The sequence below is a fragment of the Cavia porcellus genome, unplaced genomic scaffold (genome assembly GCF_034190915.1).
Source record: "Cavia porcellus strain 051 isolate PalLab524CR breed Dunkin Hartley unplaced genomic scaffold, mCavPor4.1 scaffold_14, whole genome shotgun sequence".
Lineage (NCBI taxonomy): Eukaryota > Metazoa > Chordata > Mammalia > Rodentia > Caviidae > Cavia > Cavia porcellus.
The window spans coordinates 19,611,773-19,631,625 of NW_026947497.1; the positions used below are offsets into that span (position 1 = coordinate 19,611,773).

General features: G+C 40.4%; 1 protein-coding gene across 1 annotated transcript in view; it reads right to left on the bottom strand.

Moving 5' to 3' along the window:
- Window positions 1-19,853, bottom strand: part of Trpc3 (transient receptor potential cation channel subfamily C member 3) — a gene marked incomplete at its 3' end in the record, with an annotated part of 68,745 nt that overhangs the window by 30,652 nt on the left and 18,240 nt on the right. The window contains 3 exon segments of the mRNA NM_001173031.1: window positions 1,317-1,481; window positions 10,540-10,728; window positions 17,312-18,083. Of these exon segments, the coding sequence (NP_001166502.1) occupies window positions 1,317-1,481; window positions 10,540-10,728; window positions 17,312-18,043 (1,086 nt within the window). The 5' untranslated portion in view covers window positions 18,044-18,083.

Consider the following 19,853-nt stretch of genomic DNA (forward strand, 5'->3'; position numbering starts at 1 on the left):
GGCTAGTGGGAGACAGCAGCTGCCGATGGCTCCAGAGACGGCTCGTGTCCGGCCCTCCTTTCCCTCCTGGGCTCAGCAGTGCTCTCCACACTGTTGGCTGCACTTTGAAAAGTAAAGGGGGGGGGGGGAAAGGGCGTGGACCCCATGATGCCTTCTTCAAACCTGATGTAATGTTTCAAGAATTAAACTGCCAAAAGCGATCTGAACTTTCCAGTTCTTTTCCTCCAGAAAGGAAAATTATGTGGGTGGATTATGGTTTTTGCTGTTCCGCACGCTCTTTCATATTATTTATATATTTTAGCCTTTTCTGTTTATGGATCCGAAGAATCATAAAGTAGTTTTCCATGATACATAACTAAAGAACTTAGTCAAGGCATCCAACTTGAGCGGAACGACAAACTTTCTGCCTTACATTGCGCTGGGAAACTCAAGAACCAAGTGAGATGGATGAAAACCCCACACATCCACCAAGCCTGCAGAGCAAGAGGGCCGGGAAACTGCCCAGCCAGAGGGTTGACAGATTTCCTGGGTCACTTGTAAGCGGCCTTGGCTCATTTTGCCTGAAACAGCCTCTCATTTAAACAAAAACAGATTTCAGGATTATATAAACAGGATTAAAGGATCTGAGAACAGCTCTGCCCCAGCAGTGCCCCTCATTCAGGGAATACAGATCCTTTCGCCTGAGTCGTGTTACTTTCCACATCTCATTTAGGGGATCTCAGGCGGCTAAATTGGCTCCACGTGGGCCGGTTTGAGAGGCGACTAAAGATCGCTAACAAAATGATCAAAGCAATCCCAAATCCCCCAAACCCAAATTCTACTTGTCTTAGAGCCTTCTGAAAGAACAAAGGTTAGGAGAACCTGCCATGCACAGGCTTGAAGACCTCAGGTAACACATGGAAGTCGAAGTTCAAGTGGTCCCCGGGTTAACCAGCTCTTGGGACTCCTGCAGTCAGGCTGCCCACCCACTTTCCCTCCACGGTCAGCCTAGTCAATGATCTGCTTATAAGCTGTCAACAGCACTGGTAAAATGCTACTTCATTCCAGCTGATTTCCCTCTGTTCTACACGATGGGGATTTTGTCTTAAAAGCCTAAGTCTTTTGTGCCTGCAAATGTGATCTACCCTGCCAGTCCCAAATCCTTTCTTATCTCTTATTCAAAGTGATCCAGTCATTAAAAAGCAGAGCCCGAGTTCTTGAGTCAATTAACATTCAGGATAAAACAGACAGAAGACTTAGGTGGAAGCTTTTTCCTTTCTTATCCCAAAGGGACCTGCAACACCACCACAGAGGAAATGTGTACAGAAGGCCATTACCCTGCTGCAAGGTGCGATCCAATAGCCAATGGCAAGAAACGGAAGGCCCAAGGCCACAACCAGCACCACCAGACACTTGATGGCGACAGTCTGTTCCCGCAGGCCCGAGAGGTTTTCGTACCAAATCGTCAAAAGCTGCTGCTGGCAGTTGGGGTGAGCTACAAACTGTGGGGAGGAGGAGAGAGAAAAAGAGGTTACCACGCCATTGCCAATATTTACCTACTGATCGCATGTGCATCCCAAAGATATTCACACGGTTTTCCAGAATTCAGTCCTTGGAAAGCTCTGGTGAAATTCTCCTTCTTCCTTTCATGCTTGATAGGTATTAGAAGAACTAATTTGGAAACAAGAGTATAAAATTGAAGTCCTTATTCTAGTACTTTCTGAAGGAAATCTTCCCTAGATTCACAGGTTCCTCTGTGGAGTTGGGGTGACATCTGTGTTCGTTGGTGATAATGTCGCTCGTCTTGTTGACTTGTTATTTGCATTAGGTTCAAAATGGAGAAGAAAATCAGTTATTTGGTTTACTATCTACTATCACTAAAGAAATGTTATTCAATTTCATGGACAGCCCCTACAATGCTACATGTGTGAAACATAGATGATGTGCCCTATGAACATGCATATACTATTATTGAAAATCTGAAAAAAATTCACAAAGTAACCAATGAACCTGCAGATGTTATATAGCCCCACATTTGTACTGTTTCCAGAAACTGACATGAAATACCACTTCTCTACTATTTCAGAAATCTGTCCACCTTTTAAAAAATTGCTTCCTCTAACGCAGGTCCAAAAAACACAAATATGTACCAGAAGTTCTTTCATAACTATAATTCTACTCAGGAAAAATGAAAAATATTACTTATTTAAGCAAGCCTTGCCATTTGATTGATGGACTGAATGCTATTTGATTTTGCTAAGTCATCCACTGCATGATTTAGAGAGGCCAGGATTCCTTTAAGACCCAATCCTTTTCTATATTTTTTATATTTTTAAATTATGTTTTAAACTTATTTTTGTCCTATTCTTTTTCAGTACAGAATATATTAGCAATTTGGCCCATATGAAGATCTCTACACCAGAATGTGGCCCAATTCTAGCTAGATACAAATCTGTCTTAGTATGTGCTCAGATCGGAATTGGGAAGAGTCATTCAAAAATCAATGAGCCAACCTATTTTTTAGCAATGAAACCAACAATAACAAGTCAAAGTATCAATGTCTTCCAAAAAAAAAAAAAAAGGTAGAACAAACAGTGGCAATGAACCTATTTGGAAGCAGTTGTAAAGTGTTTAGAGAACTCTCAGAGATCTTCAGTGCTACTTGAGAAAGGGTTCATTTTTCATCAGGCTCTAGTTGATGATCCTAATGATTCTCAGAACCCAGGCAATTCCTTAAGTCAATCAGCTACCTATCAATAGCACATCTGCGAAGAAGTGAACAGACTGCCACTCACTGGTGTGGAGTTTCCCATCCACAATTCTATTTTTAAAAAGACTCACCACCCTGGGCAGGCAAAAGGAGCCCCATTTCCCTGTCTTCAACACTGCCCTGCAGCCCTGTGTGTGTCCCTTCCTTGGAGGAGTCCACAGATGAATGCGCCAGCAACTGCCGCCCTACGCCACCGTGTGGGATGACTTGACAACGCATTGACAGAGGAGTGAGAGTACACTGACAAATACAGGATTTGAAATACGTTACTGAATTCTTTGCAATGATGCTAACAGGTAGGGTATGAGAGATTTAAAGCACTAAAAAAAAGATCAGCTCTTCTTGTTTGATGATTCACTACAAAAATAATCTTACAGGACTTACTATGCACTCCTTCAAATTCATATGTTGAAATCATAATCCACACTGTGCTGTATGAAGATCGGGCTTTCACAGTGGGGAGGCGCCCTTGTAAGAGAAACCCAAGGAGCTCGTTGGCCCTTTTTGCCTTGAAGTTAGCAATCTGCAGCCCAGAAAAGGGCCCACACCTCATCTCAGTATGCTGGCACCCTGACTTCAGACTTCGGCCTGCAGAACTGCGAGAAATTCATTTTTGTTTGCAAATCATGCAATTTTATCAGCAGCCTCAAATGACTAAGATACCTATTTTATCCATTTCTTTCAGTTCAGTGATAAAAATCTCAGGTCCTGATAGTCAACAGTCATTGCTGGTGCTCTGCACATATCTTCTTTCCAAACCAAGATTTGTCCTTCTCCTAAGGTTGTGATTTTGGAAGACAGTATTTCACATAGCAATGCAGTCATTATTTGAACTCTCAGTAAGAATCTGTGGATATAATAAAGGTTGAAGTCTTCCTAGTGTTCCAGTGTTCTAAGAATTCCAAAGGTCCCCTTCTGCCCTGCATCCTATACTCGGATCATTGCCCTTTACTATATTTGGATCGTTTCCTTCATGCTTTGCTCCTCCCCCTACAGTTCTCAAATGTCCATCTCATTTGTTTGTTCACTCATTGAAGTGTCCCAAATCCCCAGTTTCCGATGCCCTGGGACTGTGCTGGCATCGGTGCAAAAATATAAAAGCTTGAGTATCGCCCAGTACCAAGTGATGGACAGCAGTGCTCAAGGGTTCACAGCAAGCTTTTGACAAATGCAAAGACTTACATTTCATGCCTGTCATGATGTTAAGAATTTAAAATACTGTAGTCTTAATTTGAACATTGGTCCAAATGTATTTGGAGGATCTGCATTTGTGGGAGGATCTCACAGATATCCCTAGTGAGCCAGCCAGGTTAGGCCTAGGATGAGGAATTGTACGTACAAGAAAAGCTACAAGTTGCGCATCTAACATCATCACATTAGATTATTATTTGTGAAGGCAACTGTGAATTTTTCATTTAAAATAAGCCAAAGGTAGAGTGCTTATCTAGCATGCCCAAGGCCATGAGTTCAAGCCTCAGTCCCACCACCACCAAAAAAAGATAATTTACCAGGGATTTAGCTCAATGGCATAAGCTCCTGCCTAGCAAGTATGAGGTCATGAGTTTGATCCCTAGTACCAAATAAATAAATTAATTAAATAAAATAAGCCAAAGTTTTCTGCAAGATACAAAATATCCATGAAGTTAAGAGACAAGTGAAAATGTGTCCATTTATATTGAGGTATAAACTTCTCATTGGGGAGGGCCTGCTTTCTATCATCTGACCGAGTCTCCTCCAAAATGCAGATGTTGGGCCAAGGGTTTAGCTCAGCGACACAAGCTCTTGCTTGGCAAGCATGAGGTCCTGAGTGCAATCCCCTGAACCAATAATATAAAATAAAATAAACAAAATGCAGATATTGCTAATATGATATTGCTAAGAGATGAGGTCTTTAAGGGTTGACTAGAGACAGGTGCCATGATGTGCACCTCTAGTTCCAGCTACAGAGGAGGCTGAGGCAGAAGGATCCTTGGAACTCAGAAATTTGACACTATGTGGGTAATATAGTGAGAGACAAACTCTTAAACAAAACAAAACAAATCAACAGCAGTAGACAGAAGTGATTGCTCATGAAGGTTGCCCACTCATTAAAGTAAGTAAGGCTCTTACAAAAGGTCCATCCATGTGAAGACAGAGTGCTCCACCCATCTGGAGGATGGAGCCCTTACCAGACAAGTGAACCTGCAGGTCCTTGACCTGAGACTTACCAGCCTCAGAACTGGGAGAAAGCACACGTCTGCTCCTATACATTGTCCGATCTCAGGTATTACATTATACCCTCATCAATGGACTAAGACTGTGTTTTCTTCAGTTTTAAACTCTTAGGGACAGAAATACTAATGTTGTGGTAAAGTTCCTCTTTCATATTCAAAGCTAATCCTTAAATCTGAACATGGCATTAATTACATCTCTATTAAGTTGCACAGCTTTAAAGATTTGACAGAAATTAATCCTTTCCATATGACATACACACACTTTGCAACATTTAACTCACTGGGACTTGTACAACACAGTGCGAACACTTAACTATATGTCAAATACTAGCCAGCATCATGGTGTCTACTTTTTGCTTGTTGGTCTTTAAAATTCAGCTTAACAGGCAAATTTTTCATACTATTAAATCTATTCTCTCCTTATTTAAGATACTATACCACCACATGGATGGTGTCAGTTTCTCTTAATCCACACAAATAGATTTTCCTCAATGATTTAAAATCCTAATACAAGTGCATAAGAGGTATTCTGAAAAAGAAAATAAAACCAATACAATATTATCAAGCAAGCCCAGAAAAGTAATCCCTCTGGGAAATGAGTTTTGCTCTTTTCAGTGACTTTAAATAGGACAGTGACCTTTATCTCTTAAAACTGTTTTACTCCCCCAAAAATCTCTGTATGCTGCCATACTAGTCATAGCCAGCTGGGTAAAGTTTTTATGCTGTTTCCTAACTTCAGTGGACCAGCAAATTGAAGTCATTACAAAATAATACCCTATTTGAGATTTTCTGATTCACAGGGAAAGTGCTTGACACCCATGAAAATTTCAGTCTTGCAATGGAACGAAGCTACCATTCCATTCAGAACAAATTTTTTTTTCATGCCAAATGACAAAGAGATTGTACACTGAACCACCAATTGGACAAGCTACAGAAAACAAATAAATTTAAGCTAAAAAACCCAAAAAATTCAAAACATGTTCCAGTCTTTCCATCAAATCAGCCATTCTAAGAATTGTCTTGATGTGAATACTGTTGTGCAAAAACATGGTAGGAGCATTGTTCTTGTTCTTGGTGACAATGTTAAATTGTAATTCACAAAATTTAAAGTATGCTTGAGAATGAAAATTACACAATGCAGTTTCTTTGTAAAGTTCACTGAATGGTGAAACATGATCTGAAAACTTACACCGCACGTGCTCTGCACATGCCTCCCAGATTTTCAGACTCACAGAGTGCAAAATGTTGTTATGTCTCTGTGCCCAGCACCAGAGGGCAGAAGGCTGCACGGTGCAGGCCAGGACTGCACTGGCCGAGGTCTGCACGCTGCAGGATCTGCAGTTCACCCCTTGCTCTCATGGCACTGCTCACATTCTGGGCTTTTCCTGCACAATGCCTGCCCAGAAAGTGGACACACAATGGGTAATTTTATGTATTTATGTAATAAAATGCTGCATGTCCCCTTTCAAGGTGACTTTCCACACTTAAATGTAATTCCCAAAGAAAATGGGAATGCAGGGAAGAGGAAGTAAGGAAATTGTTTTTTGCACGAGCTTGGTTTCACATATTCAATGGCCTCCCACTTTCTAATGTCAAGTATCTATCTAGAAAATTTCCCCAGTAGACATAACTCCAGTTAGAAGGTAGAACTCTGTGTTATTTCTGTGGAGAAGGAGATTGAAGTCAGCTTCCCATTACAGAGCAGTACAGAAGTACAGTAAGAATTAAAATTAAGATCCTTTGAGGGGCAAACAGTTGTGATTATTCTGACTGCAAAAAATTAGTGTTTGTTTTTGCTTGAAAGTTGACTTTCTTGCATCTGTTTTCAGAAAATCAAATTTCACCTTCTGCTTTATTCTATTCTCTTTTTGTAGAATATTGTAGGTATCTATATAAATAGTAGTAATATTTATTATACTTTCAATTTTATCATTTACTTTAGATCCTCTCAAAAATGATTCCATATTTGAATAATCTTCAAAATTTACTGTTGGATAGAAAAGACACAAGCATACAGTTTCTCATTTCATCAGCAGCATTGAGAATTGTAATTATTTTATTCTTTGATAATTTGAGAGAGGATACATGGTATTGTGTACAATAATTACTAGAGGAATAATTGAAAAATTGAAATATGTTAGTTACCTATTTGAATTTCTGTGAATTATCTATTCAGCCCTTTGCTTATTTTTCTATAGGGCTCTGGATTCCTTTCTTATAAATTTCTGTAAACTCTTCAAATATTAAGAATAAGTTATAATAGAGAAAAATATTTTTCCCACTTTGTCCTTTACTAGTTTATGATCTTTCTGATATAAAGAGGCTTTACATTGCTTATGATCAAATTACTTATAGTCTTGAGATTTCTTCTACTGCTATATCAGAAAGTTCTTTCTTCCACAACATTAAATTCATAGTCATACACCTCAGATTCTGGTGCTTCATATTTTCATTTTATGTGTTAGCTGTCACTGAGCTCTGTAGGACAGACTGAAATCGCAGTTTGATCCTCAAGAGGACCTGAGCTCTGGGAACTCAGTCCAGATAGAAGCCATTTGACTCAGAACCAGAGCTGGGAGATCTTGGGCAGGAAGTAGAGAAAAGACTTCCAGGGTCTGGTATGGAGCCTAAATAACTTACCATTACGTAAAAATAGTTTACTTGTGGAATTTTGGGTTGATTTACATAAACGTGTTTATTATGTTTTGGGGAGAGTCCATAACATGGTTATTTGGGAATCCCAATGGATTGTATATGGCCATAGACTACCTCTGTGACAGTGGGGAAAAGCATCATTTTAACCTAGGAAGTGGTTTTGCTTGGGCACTGGGTATGAGATCACAGGAAAAGAAAGCTTTAGCAATGGATAGACGTGCTATTTCTCCCCTTCGCCAGAGTGGAGATGGGTGAAGGAAAAGGAAGGGAACCTTTGAGCGGCTGATAGGCAGAATAAGAGCTGCACTGGGAATTCTACCATAGCGTCCCCACATGCAATCATCAAATGAAGATGTTAAATCAGGGACTTTAATTTTCCTTCTTATGACATACAATAAACAAAACCAGAAATGTTTGCAAAGTCCTAAATCTCCTTTCAATTCCAAATTTAAAAAACAATTTTTTTGTTTTCTTGTGGTCAGCTGATAGCAAATTTATTACTAATGATGCCTCATACATTGTAAGCTATGCACTAGTTTGCTTAAAATTAACATTCAGGATGGCATTCACTCCGCAGACAGTTTGGTTAACAGAAGCACATCTGCAGATGAGCTGTCTCTGCTAATATGACACTTTCAAAGCAATGATAAAAAGCCAGTGACAACTGAAATCAATTCTCTCCTTTCAGGTGCCAAAGAGAAGAGATACGCATTGCACAATCTGCAAATATATGTCCCGACAGTTTTCTAAAAATGGCTTACTATCAATCTTTTTCAAAATTATCTCCTCCCCTAATAAAGCAAGACCTGCAACGAGAAAAACTAGTCTGAGAAGAGTTTGATAATTTCCTTTTTCTTTCTTTCTTTCTTTTCTTTCTTTTTTTTTTTTTTTTTGGTCTTTTTGAGACAGGGTCTCTCTATTCAGTTCAGGCTGGCCTTGAGCTTGCTTTGTAGCCCAGGATGATCTTGAACTCTCAATGATCCTCAGCCTCCCGAGTGCTGGGATTACAAGCGTGAACCATCAGGCCTGGCTTGATAATTTTATTGAAAAGTTATTTTAATTCTGTGTATGTGTGTGTTACTGGGAACTGAATCCAGTTCTTTAACACTGAGCTACATCCCCAGCCAATTTCTATCTTTTTTATTTTGAGACAAGGTCTTGTTAATTTGCTAAATACGCAGGCTTGTGATCCTCCTGCTTCAGCCTCCCGGAGTACTGGGATTACAGGTATGCACCACCATACCAGATGCATTTCAATCTTTACTGAGGCTCTTCACATTTGATTTTCTATGAAAGAAGATAAATCTATCATTAATGGCTGACCAGAAGTACACATGTGGAACTCCACGTTGATAGAGAGGAACGCATGTTTGTGTGTGTACACGTGTGTGTGTGCATGCATGTATGTGTGTGCATGTGTGCCTGCATGTGTGTGTGCACGTATGGGCATGTGCAGAGGTTGGGAGAGGGAGACATTGCTCCCTCCTTGCTTGGTGCTAGGCTGCAAACATCGACTTAGATTCCAAAGGCCAGAGGCATGCAGCAGGACTGATTTGGAAGAGGCTTGCTGATCACAGGTAGGATTCAGCACTCACTGTTGGTGCTGGGTCCAGCCGTCTGCAGCTGAGGAACAATTGTTTGGCCACAGAAACCTCCTTACCAGGACTGTTCTGGGACTGGTTCTGGGTAAGTCTATTAGAAGCACAATGTACATAGATTTGTTTCTCTACTTCTCCTTATGGGCCTGTGAGCTTCCCAACGTCTTCTACTACATTCTTTTTGCTTAAATGGTCTGATCTTAAGGACTGGAAGCAATAGGAAGAAGACGAGATTTGTCTTTGACAATCGAACTGGCTTCAGAGTGATTCTATGAGTTTTCATAATATAGGAATGTTACTATCTGATGCTTGCAGAATAATCACCATGCACTAATTACACACATGAAGTCATGTAATCCTCAAACCACAGAACAGTAGATACCACTACTGTCTCCAAAAATTCACTATGACTGATGGCTTGAAAGGCCAGTGACTTGCCCATGGCCATCTGGGGAACCATGGTAAAATTAGTGCTCAAATCCTTGCAGGCTGGCATTAGAGATTTCCCCTAGCTTCACAGCACACTGCAGGAGCAGCAGAAGACTTGACTACTCACTGAATGACCGGCTCATAAAACCACATCATTCCCTGAAAACAGCTTACTTCTTTGTGATTTATTGCTTCTTTCAAGTACAAAAATAATCCCACCTGACAGATTCTGTATAACCGAATTTTTATTATAGTGAAATAATTTTTTTATCAATTATTTAATAGTCTGGTGCAAACTAGAAAATAGATATACATATGGTTTGGGGGGAGTGGTAATCAGAATCAGTGATATAATCCATAATTTTTATTTTTATCACTTTCATGTCCAACTCTATAGTGGTGCAACCTTAAAGCAAGTCATTTAAGTTTGGCAAACCTCAGTTCCCTTGTACAATAGAAACTTCATCATCCATTTCACCTATTTCATAGTTTAAATGACTAACATAAAATAGGCTTGCTGCAAAGATTAACATGAGAATGTATGTAATAGTGCCTTGTAGATATAGATAGTAGATATTAGTATTACTATTTAAATTAACACTTTCCAGAATGCTTCTGTCAAATTCAGTGCACTTAACTCCAATGAAATCCGAAGATATATGAGGAACCATTTCCTTCAATATGAGGAAAATAAAACAAAAATGTATGAATTAGCCAAGATCCCATATCTCTTAATAAATGGAAAGGACCAGAACCTAGATATTTAACTTGCAACTTTACCATGATTCTTCACTTAATCTCTTTTACGATCAATAGCATCTATCCTAATTATTTTTAAAATGCCCTGAATTATGGCATCAATTTGCACATCTACGGATAGAAGTGGGCCCCTCACCTTCTTTACTTCATACTTGATGGCAAGTTTGACACGACTCAGCGAAGCTTTATGCCTGTGCACTTCCAGAGGCTCTGTGGATTCCAGATCTCCATTCAGAATGGCTTCGACCTCTTCCGAGTCCCGGCAAAGATCCAGCACACCCACTACAAAGTCTTTGCATTGCATGGACAGCTTTCTGTAGTCGTTCTGAAAACAAGAGGTTTTGGGATTAATGCCAAGAACTTCCTCTACTTTAGTGGAAAGCATTTAGGGTGTGTGTGGATTAGGAAAAAGTGTCCCTGGATGCAGACCTTTCTGAGTCAGACACAGGCTGTATTTGTTCCCTACCTCCGCATCTTTTTAGGTAGATTTCCTTCTTTAATCTGTCCAATTATGTTTAATCAGCACTGAAAATGGTAGGTACATGATTTCACTTATATGCAAAATCTAAAAATATCAAACTCAGAAAAATCAAGACTCAAATGGTGGTTAGCTAGAAGCTGGGGGCATGGCGAGGGAATGGAGAGACACTGGTCTAAGGGTACAAATTTCAACGAGACAGGAGAGGAAAACTTCTGATACCGGCTGCACAGCCCCTGGGTATAATTACAACAACATACTGTATGTTCTCAAAATTGCTAACAGTAAATTTCAAAGTCACAGCACAAAATGCAAGTGAAGTGATGGACGTGTTAAATAGCATAATTAATTACTCAGCATTATACAGATATGCAAGACAGGGCATATCTGTATCAATATAGTTATTATTTTTCAGGAAAAATTTCAGCTAGGAATTTAGCTTGGGGGTAGCATGCTTTCCTAGCACATACAAGGCCATGAGTTTGATCCCCAGCACTGAAAAAAACGGACATTTGATTCAAAAGAATAATAGTATCATGTAACTTATTGGTTTGTGTTAATGTTGGATAAATACCAATGCTAAAAAATGAAAGAATTAAAAAGAGTTTGGCCTCTTTTCTACAAGCAACAGTTATAAAGCCAAAACAAGACCATTTCTATAATGGAAAACTCCAAAAATGGCAACTTGACAAACAAGAATGACTATATATGAAAACAGCTTGTCCAATTTATTATCCTTCTTGGAGTTTTTCTTTTTCTTCTCAAAGCACAGCTCCGAGACTGGTAGTATCAACAGCACCTGGGAATATGTTATAAATGCAAAGTCTCAGACCCTGCCCCTGATGTTCTGATTAGAAACTGAGAAAAGACCCAGCAATCTGTGGATTAAACATCATCTGGGTGATCCTGACCTAAGTTAATGTTTGAGAATGACTGTTTTACAGCAAGTTGAAAGAGAAGGATAGGTAACCATCCCTACGAGGAGGGACTGTTTTCTGGTTCATCTGAACGGCATAGTTTCATGCCTTGCAGAAGCAGATGGAAAGAAATGTCTGATTATATGTAATTAAATTCTCAAGGGTTACAGAATGTCAATACCTGAGAGAAAAATTTCCAGGCCACTGGAACTAACACCTTGCTAAAAATAATCTGTGAATCTTTAATTTTATCTGCATATTTACACAGTGCCAGGGACTGTTGGTAGCAGCCCCTATTAGCTTCTCAATGGAGCTCTATTTCTAGCCCATTGGTTCCAGTTAAGGTCAATAACCATCTCTTGGGGAAGTGTCTCACTTTTGAAAACCCCAACTCTTCCTCTATGACTTTCAGCAAAATTCTAGTACATCAAGAAAGTTAGTCAGATAATAATGTAATTCAGTATACTTGCAAAAAATAGAATTCCTCATTTTAACATGCTCTGAGACATTCTATGTGTCTACATAACTAAGTAAAACTGAGCGTTGCAGAATTTCGGGTGTTCCAAATATCATACTTTAAAAAAAGATATAAGGAATTCCAATTTTCTTCTCTTAAGTAAATTAATTTGATTTAATGGACAAAACCACATCACCAACTAAAACAAACAAAAAGAGCAGAGAGATTGTTTAAGGCTACACAGACTAGAATAGTTTCCATTTCAGATATCAGAAACTCAGATAAAGAACAGTTACGGTTAATCCTTTTCCCCTCATAAGGGAACAGACAAAATGAATAAAACTTCAATCTTTGGTTTCCATTCAAGCTGGTTCCATGCAACAGATAAAATTAATAAAATGTTCAGTCTCTGGTTTCTATGCAGAGTGTCAGTTAAGTATCCATCTGCTTTCCATTCCCGAAAGACTAATGAAATATTTTATTATAGCCTACAGAAGTATTAAATCCATGCCTGTTTCCATATAAAGCTCCCCTTTTAATACAGTTTTTTAGATGAAATTTTGTCGTATTATTCTACAGTTCAGACTGTTCTGCAAGATTTGTTGCAATACAAGATGGCCATTTTCCTACTGATTACAAATAAAAGAGGCTATTCTTCCATGCTTTCAAGAAAGCCTGCAGCATTACCTAGATACTCATTACCTTTAAAACCTACAGCATTTAAACTTTCCAGTTTTAAAAAAGCTGTATAATTTTTTACATTCATGGAAAGATCAGAATTAAACAAAAAAGGTAACTGTACAAGCTGGAAGGGCAGTATTTTTTCTTCACAACAATTTAAACAGTCCCTGCTAGAAAAAATGTGTTCCTTGAGTACAGAAAACAATCAGAGACTGAAGATAACAGTGACTATTTTTGTTTTTCTGGTTTGACATGAGGTTTCCTTATGCTGCGCAGGCTGACTTTGAACTCTGAGCTTAAGCGCTTTCCTGCCTCTGCCTCTGAAGTAGCTGAGACTACAGGTGTGCAACACTATGCTCAGACAATGGTAATTGCCCTTATTGCAGTCATGGGATACCACTTTTTAAACCTATATGAAGACAGATGTCTAGTTCTAGCTAAAAACAACAGCTTTCCCTTCCATTACAAACACAACCACCCTCTAAAGTCTTCACCATGAGGTCCTGCTAATGGGACTTCACAGCTCAGACCACTTGTCAAGTCTGCACTTTCTAATAGATACCTCTCAGGTTAGTTGTGCTTAATGGTTGCCATGTACCCCTTTTCCATTACCATAGGCTTCTATGAAGGAAGCAGGTCGACCTACTGTGCATATCACAGAGCAAGAACTCAAAATCCCAAGGACCTGCTACAGTGGAGTTCAGTCTTCCTCACAAACTATCTCAACATATTTAATGTATATGGTTTAATCACCATTTGAGTCTCTTATTCTTAAGAGGATAATTGAATTCTCATTAAAATTCACCTCTAATCAGGCATTGTTCTGTTAGGTCCTTTCTCTAATAGCAAAAAAAAAAAAAAAAAGGCAGAATAGTGCAGTGGTTAAGTTTGCTTTAGCAGAGAATCTGAAGCCAATCCAGGCTCAAATACCGTTTACACAATTTACTAGCTGTATAAGCTTATGGTACTTTACCTAACATCTCTGATGAGAGAGGTTATGAGGATTAAATGCTCAGAGCATGCTTGGAACACCATAAATACCACAGAAGGACTTCAATATTATTAGGTGTATTATTTTTAGATATATTTGTAGATGCAATACTCAGGACTAAGACCTCAGACACTAAATCCAAGTTTGGCTAAAACCTTCATTTTCTCATTTGTAAAATGAGGGATTTGCATAACCAGATGATTCGTAGAGTATCTTACAACTATAAAATGTCATCTTGTTTTGGACTGCATTCATTTTCTTTCTTCCTTGTAGCTCTGCTTTTCTGCTATAAGGAGAAGAAAACCGAGGTATGAGTTTTCAGTAAAAAAAAAAAAAAAAAAAAACCTGGGGCTTTGCTGTTTTATTTATTTATTTTTTTTTTTAAGGAGCATCGCTGACTCAGAACTGTGAAATTTGAATGTGTGTTCTCACAGCCTAATAAATGACTGGTTTCTTTGCCATTGAAGGCAACTGAACCTGGAGTTCATCTTGTCCAATATGGGATTTCTCAGAATGGTCTCTGTCAACATTTGCACATCCAAAATATATCTTTAAAAATCTGTCACCAGGCCATCCTCCATTCATTTTGTAAATCTATATTCTAGAACGTTCTATCTCTTAATAATGACCTTCAGATGTTTTTGGCCCTATGCCTACTTTATTCCTCAAGGAACCTGGATAGCTGCATGGGCGGCTGACAATCCTCTCTGAAGCACCCATCTGAAGGCAATTTGAGGGGTGAGATACTAGCTATTACAGGCCATTGATAAAAGAAGTATAAGTGGCTGAAAGGGGAAAAATCACGTCTCTTTCACTAGGGAACACATTATCTATTTTTTCATTTCAAGGCTGGTACTTTGAGCTCGAAGTCCCTATGGAAAGAATATAGAGAACACCACAGAACAGGGCAAAATAGGTTACCTGCTTTCCTCAGAAATGAGCTGCACTGGCTCTGCCCTTCAGAGCTCAGCGTCTCTGGGTCAGTGCTCCAAAAGCACTGTGTTCTCGGTCTGTCTGAAGCCCTAACTGACAGACGTGAGCCTGGGATGGGCAGGCAGAGGAGCGGGAGGAAGGTTTATAAGACAGGAACAAGGACACGCACGGAGGTAGAAGGAAAGGCATAGCTAGAGGACAGTCTAGCAGTCTTTACAGCGTGTAACATCTGAAGAATTTCCTCATTTGAACTCAGAAAGTGGAGGCACTACTCACATGCTTGCCAGAGAATCCTGAAGAAAGGAACACGAGATTTAGACGATGGCCATAACCTTAGATATTTGGTAGTCTAACGGCTGTCCTCCAGGCCTCAGCTGTGTTTTCTCCCCTTTTTCTTTATTTGTGACACTTTCTCACTTTATTAGCTTTAAAGATTATCAGAAATAACTCTTTAAGTCAGAGTAAAGGTGATACTAAGCATTACTAATATGGATTCAGTTGTCTTTAGGGGAAAATGATAAATAACAAATTCTCTTACCATCACTTCATTTAGAGGACTTCTCTGGGTAGAATTGAAAATGTTGCCATCTTTAGTAAATTACTAAAATATAATCTTAGAAAATATCCCCTTTTATAGAATCTCTTTTTCAGACTTTCAATACACATGAAGCAAAGCACATGAAAACAAGGTCTATGTGACATTTGAAATAATGGCAAATAAATTTAGGATTATGTTTTTATCACTGTCTCAAAATATAGAAGTGATATTTAGAAGTATTTTATCCAAATACCTCTCTCTCTCTCTCTCTCTCTCTCTCTCTCTCTCTCTCTCTCAAATTTGGCATCCACCAGAGTTTTTGTCTTAAAAATGTTTCGTTTTGGATATGAGAAAAGAAATATTTTTAAATACACAATAAATATTTTCAAAGTGAAAAGTTACAGGATGACATTTATTTTCTTCTTTGTAGTTTCCTACATTTTTCAAAAATTTTTTATAATCAATACGTGTAGCTTTTGTGTGAGGAAAAAAATATTCTAATGAATGAACAAGATTTTACTAAGGACACAATGAAGACTGATGACTTTCTAGGGAGTTTGTTTTGTTATGTAAAGGGGAGACAAAACTACTCTTACTGGTTTTGTACAACTCCAGAGGAAAGGACATTTCCCTTAATCTGAATTATATTGCTTGCTCCACTTGAATAAATCTCACTTAAACATGAGAAACGATACTAAGATACTAAGACGGGAAAGACAGAATAAGCACTCTTGTGTATGATGCAACCCCACAATACTAAACCAAGAAGGAGGAGAAGGAGAAGGAGAAGGAGAGGAAGGAGAGGAAGAGGAAGAGAAAGAGGAGAAGAAGGAGGAAGATGAGGAGGAGGAGGAAGAAAAATTAATTTCGCATCCAGAAAATAAACCAAGCAATTGATGTGCACAGTTTTCTTTTTAGGCAGAAAACTAGAGACAAGAAATTGCTGAGAAGCGTCTGATTGATTTTTACTAGAATTATGAAATAGCTTTTGTTGAACATGTTTAATAGCTAGGATCATTCAAAATGTGTGAGCGGATGTGGTAATTGAGTAAAAAATAAAATGTTCTACAATTACTACTTTTTATAAAATTAATACTATTTGACTGAAGATGTTCAGAAAGTTCATGTGTTAAAAAAAGAAAGTTTGCTAATGCAGGGAAGAAGAAAGTTTGCTTATTTAAAAAAAAAAAAAAAAAAAAAAAAAAAAAAAAAAAAAACTCCATTGAAGCAAACCACTTTGCTGTCGTTGGGTTTCTGAGCTGACCTGACATCTATGCCTCACCAATCCAAATATACATTTAAGGAACTGAGGAAGAGGAATTTGTCACATGGAAGAAATGACTTTAATAGTATTTTATATTGGTCTTAGATTTTTATTCTAAGGGCATATAAAAGCTCAGGCCCAAGAACAAGGCTTTCACAAGCAATCTGAGCACTGAAAGGTGGAATGGGAGGTCTCCTCCAAGCAAGGACCTGGCATTACACTACCCCCAGAGAACAACGCACCCCACGATGGGGTAGGGCGGCAAACAAAATCTAACGCTGTTTTGTGCTGGGTGCCACCATGCAACTAACTAAAAAACAGAGCAAAGCTTTTGCAAGGGAGAGAGGGTCACTACAAATCCCTCCTCTTAACAAAAAGGGGAGAGACTTGATTTATTTAGTGCTTACCCAGAACAGAGTGGCACCATAATTAAAACTCTGATCCACTGGAATAAACACATCCCCAAAGCAAATGTATCAGAGCACTATCGTTAGAGGGACAGGGGAGGGATCCTCAGAACAACTCTAAAATCCTCTCCAATCCCTGGAGGTCCGAACCCCCGGGGAGAACGGACTCCTATGCAAACACTGAAGACTCTGGCCGGTGCAGGGAGCCCGGGCAGCCTCCAGGGCTGGGAGCGCTCGCTTACCTTGAACTCCTTCTCGATGTTGGCCAGCTTGGCCAGCTCGTTGCTGAGCTCCAGGGCCGTGAGCACCGGGTCCTCGCTGGACAGCGACAGGTACGCGGGGCTGGCCAGCCCCTTGTAGGCGTTGATCCTGGAGCGCGAGTGGCTGAAGGAGTCGTGGCGCTGCTTCTCGGCGCAGTCCGCGCACTTGCAGAAGTAGTCGTGCGGCCGCTCGATCCTGGCGCCCTTCAGCAGCAGCATGTGCACCACCTCGTACTTCTGGCAGTGCGCGGCCAGGATGATGGGCGTGATGTCGGGCGAGAAGCGCGTGCCGTCCTCGTCGTAGGCGTAGAAGTCGTCGTCCTGCAGCTCCTGCTCGCAGGGGCTGAGGGTGAGGCGCCGGCTGGCCGCGAAGCCGGGGTGGTTGAGGATGGCCTCCACGATGCGCACGTAGCCCTTGCTGATGGCCAGCAGCAGCGCGTCGCCGATGCGCGCCAGGTTCTCCTTCTTGAGCAGCAGCTCGGTGACCTCCAGGTGCTCGTTGCCCACGGCCAGCTGCAGCGCGTTCTGGCCCATGTAGTCCACGCAGTTGACGTTCAGCGTCCGGGACTCCTCCAGCATCTTGCGCACCACCGGGATGTTGCCGTACTCGGCGGCGTCGAGGAAGCGCTCCTCCTCCGGCGTGAGGCTGGTGCCGCGGTCGTTGAACATGAAGGCCGGACCCCGGACCGCCTGGCGCCGGCCCTTCTCCCGCATCACCGTCGTGCGCCGCAGCGACGGGCTGCCCTCCATGAACCTGGTCGGCAGCAACGATAAAGCAACCCAGAAGGTCAGAGCGCCTGCAGACCCGCGCGCGCAGGGCACCTGCTCGGCTGCGAAGGACTCAGCCGGAGCTCAGCCTGCAGCAGAGCCTGCTGCTGCACCCCAGGGGGGCCGCCACCCTGCCGCAGCACAGCCCCGCTGTCTAGGAACTGGCAATCAGTGAAATAATTATTAAAAAACTTCCACACACTGCAGTCTTTTGTGACCTCTTGGTATCTTGTGGCCATGTCTGTCCCCTCCTCTTAAGAGTATTGGAAATCAAAGCATACCTGGCTTGGCACCAAAGCACTAGTCTTGAACACTAAAGAAGTTAACTTTTTTCAAGAATTAGGGCAAAGCAAAATGTAAAGGTCATTAGGAAACGGGAGGTAGACTTTTGCAGATGGGAAGAGGGATCTAGTGATGGGGGACCAGAGGAAGGAAATATAAGTGGAGATTCGCTGTGTAGGCGTACTGACCACCGTGAATGTATGCATCATGTATCACAAGTGCACTAATAAAAAATTAAAAGATATATGACTAGCATAATAATTGGGCTAAAAACAGATGTGTGGGCCAGTGGAATAGAGTAGAGGAAACTCATCCAACTAAAACCTTCTGATTCTTTTTTTTGTTTGTTTCCTCTTTTTATTGGTACTGGGGATCGAACTCATGACCGCCTGCTTGCAAGGCAGGTGCTTATGCCGCTGAGCTAAATCCCCAGCCCCAAACCTTCTGATTCTTAACAAAAGATGCAAAAGCATACATTGGAGAAAAGGCAACCTCTTAAAAACATGGTGCAGGCGAACTGGGTATCCACACATAGAAGGTGGAAACTGTGTACTTATCTCTCATTTTGTAAAAATTCAATTCAAAATCAACCGAAGAACTAGGTATAAGACTGGAAACTCAGACTGCTACAAGAAAACATAAGGGAGACATGGCCAGCCATGGCACAGGCAAATACTTCCTGAAAAGGACCTGGACAGTGTAGGGGATAATAGCAAAAAGCGACAAAAAGGGACCACATCAAATTAAAAGCTTTGGCACAGCAAAGGAAACAATCAAGGAGCGAAGCGTCAGCATACAGAATGGAGAAAATCTTTGCCAGCTATTCTTCTGACAGAGAAGTAATGTCTCAACTATAAAAATAACTGAAAAATCCTAACATAAAAAAACACCAAACTGTCCAATCAACAAATGGGCAAACAAACAGAATAGAACAGATGCTTCTCAAAAGAAAAGGTACAAGGCCAGGCGTGGTGGCTCCCATAATCTGGGAGGCTGAGACGAGGATTACAAGGTGGAGGACAACCTGGATGACTTAGTGATTTAAAGACATAGTCTCCAAATAAAAGACATTCAAAAAGGACCAGGGATGTGGCTCAGTATGAAGACTCTTGGTTCATTCGCCAGTACTGATGACAAGGCACAAATGGTCAACATCTGTAGTCATTATAGAAATGCAAATCAAAACTACATGGATATTTCATTTCACTCCAGTTAAAATGGCTATCAACAAGAATGCAAGAAATGATAAATCTCGGAATGCATACAGGGAGAAAAAGAACCATTCCACACTGCTGGGGAGTATATTTTAGTATGTCCATCATGGAAATCAGTATAAAGTTTCCCTAAGAAACTAAAAATAGAGGTACTATTTGGTCCAGCAATAGCATTATTTGGGATAATCTTGAAGAAGATAGCACACTATAGTGATTCCTGCACACTCATGTTTATCGCAGTGTGATTCACAGTAGCCAAA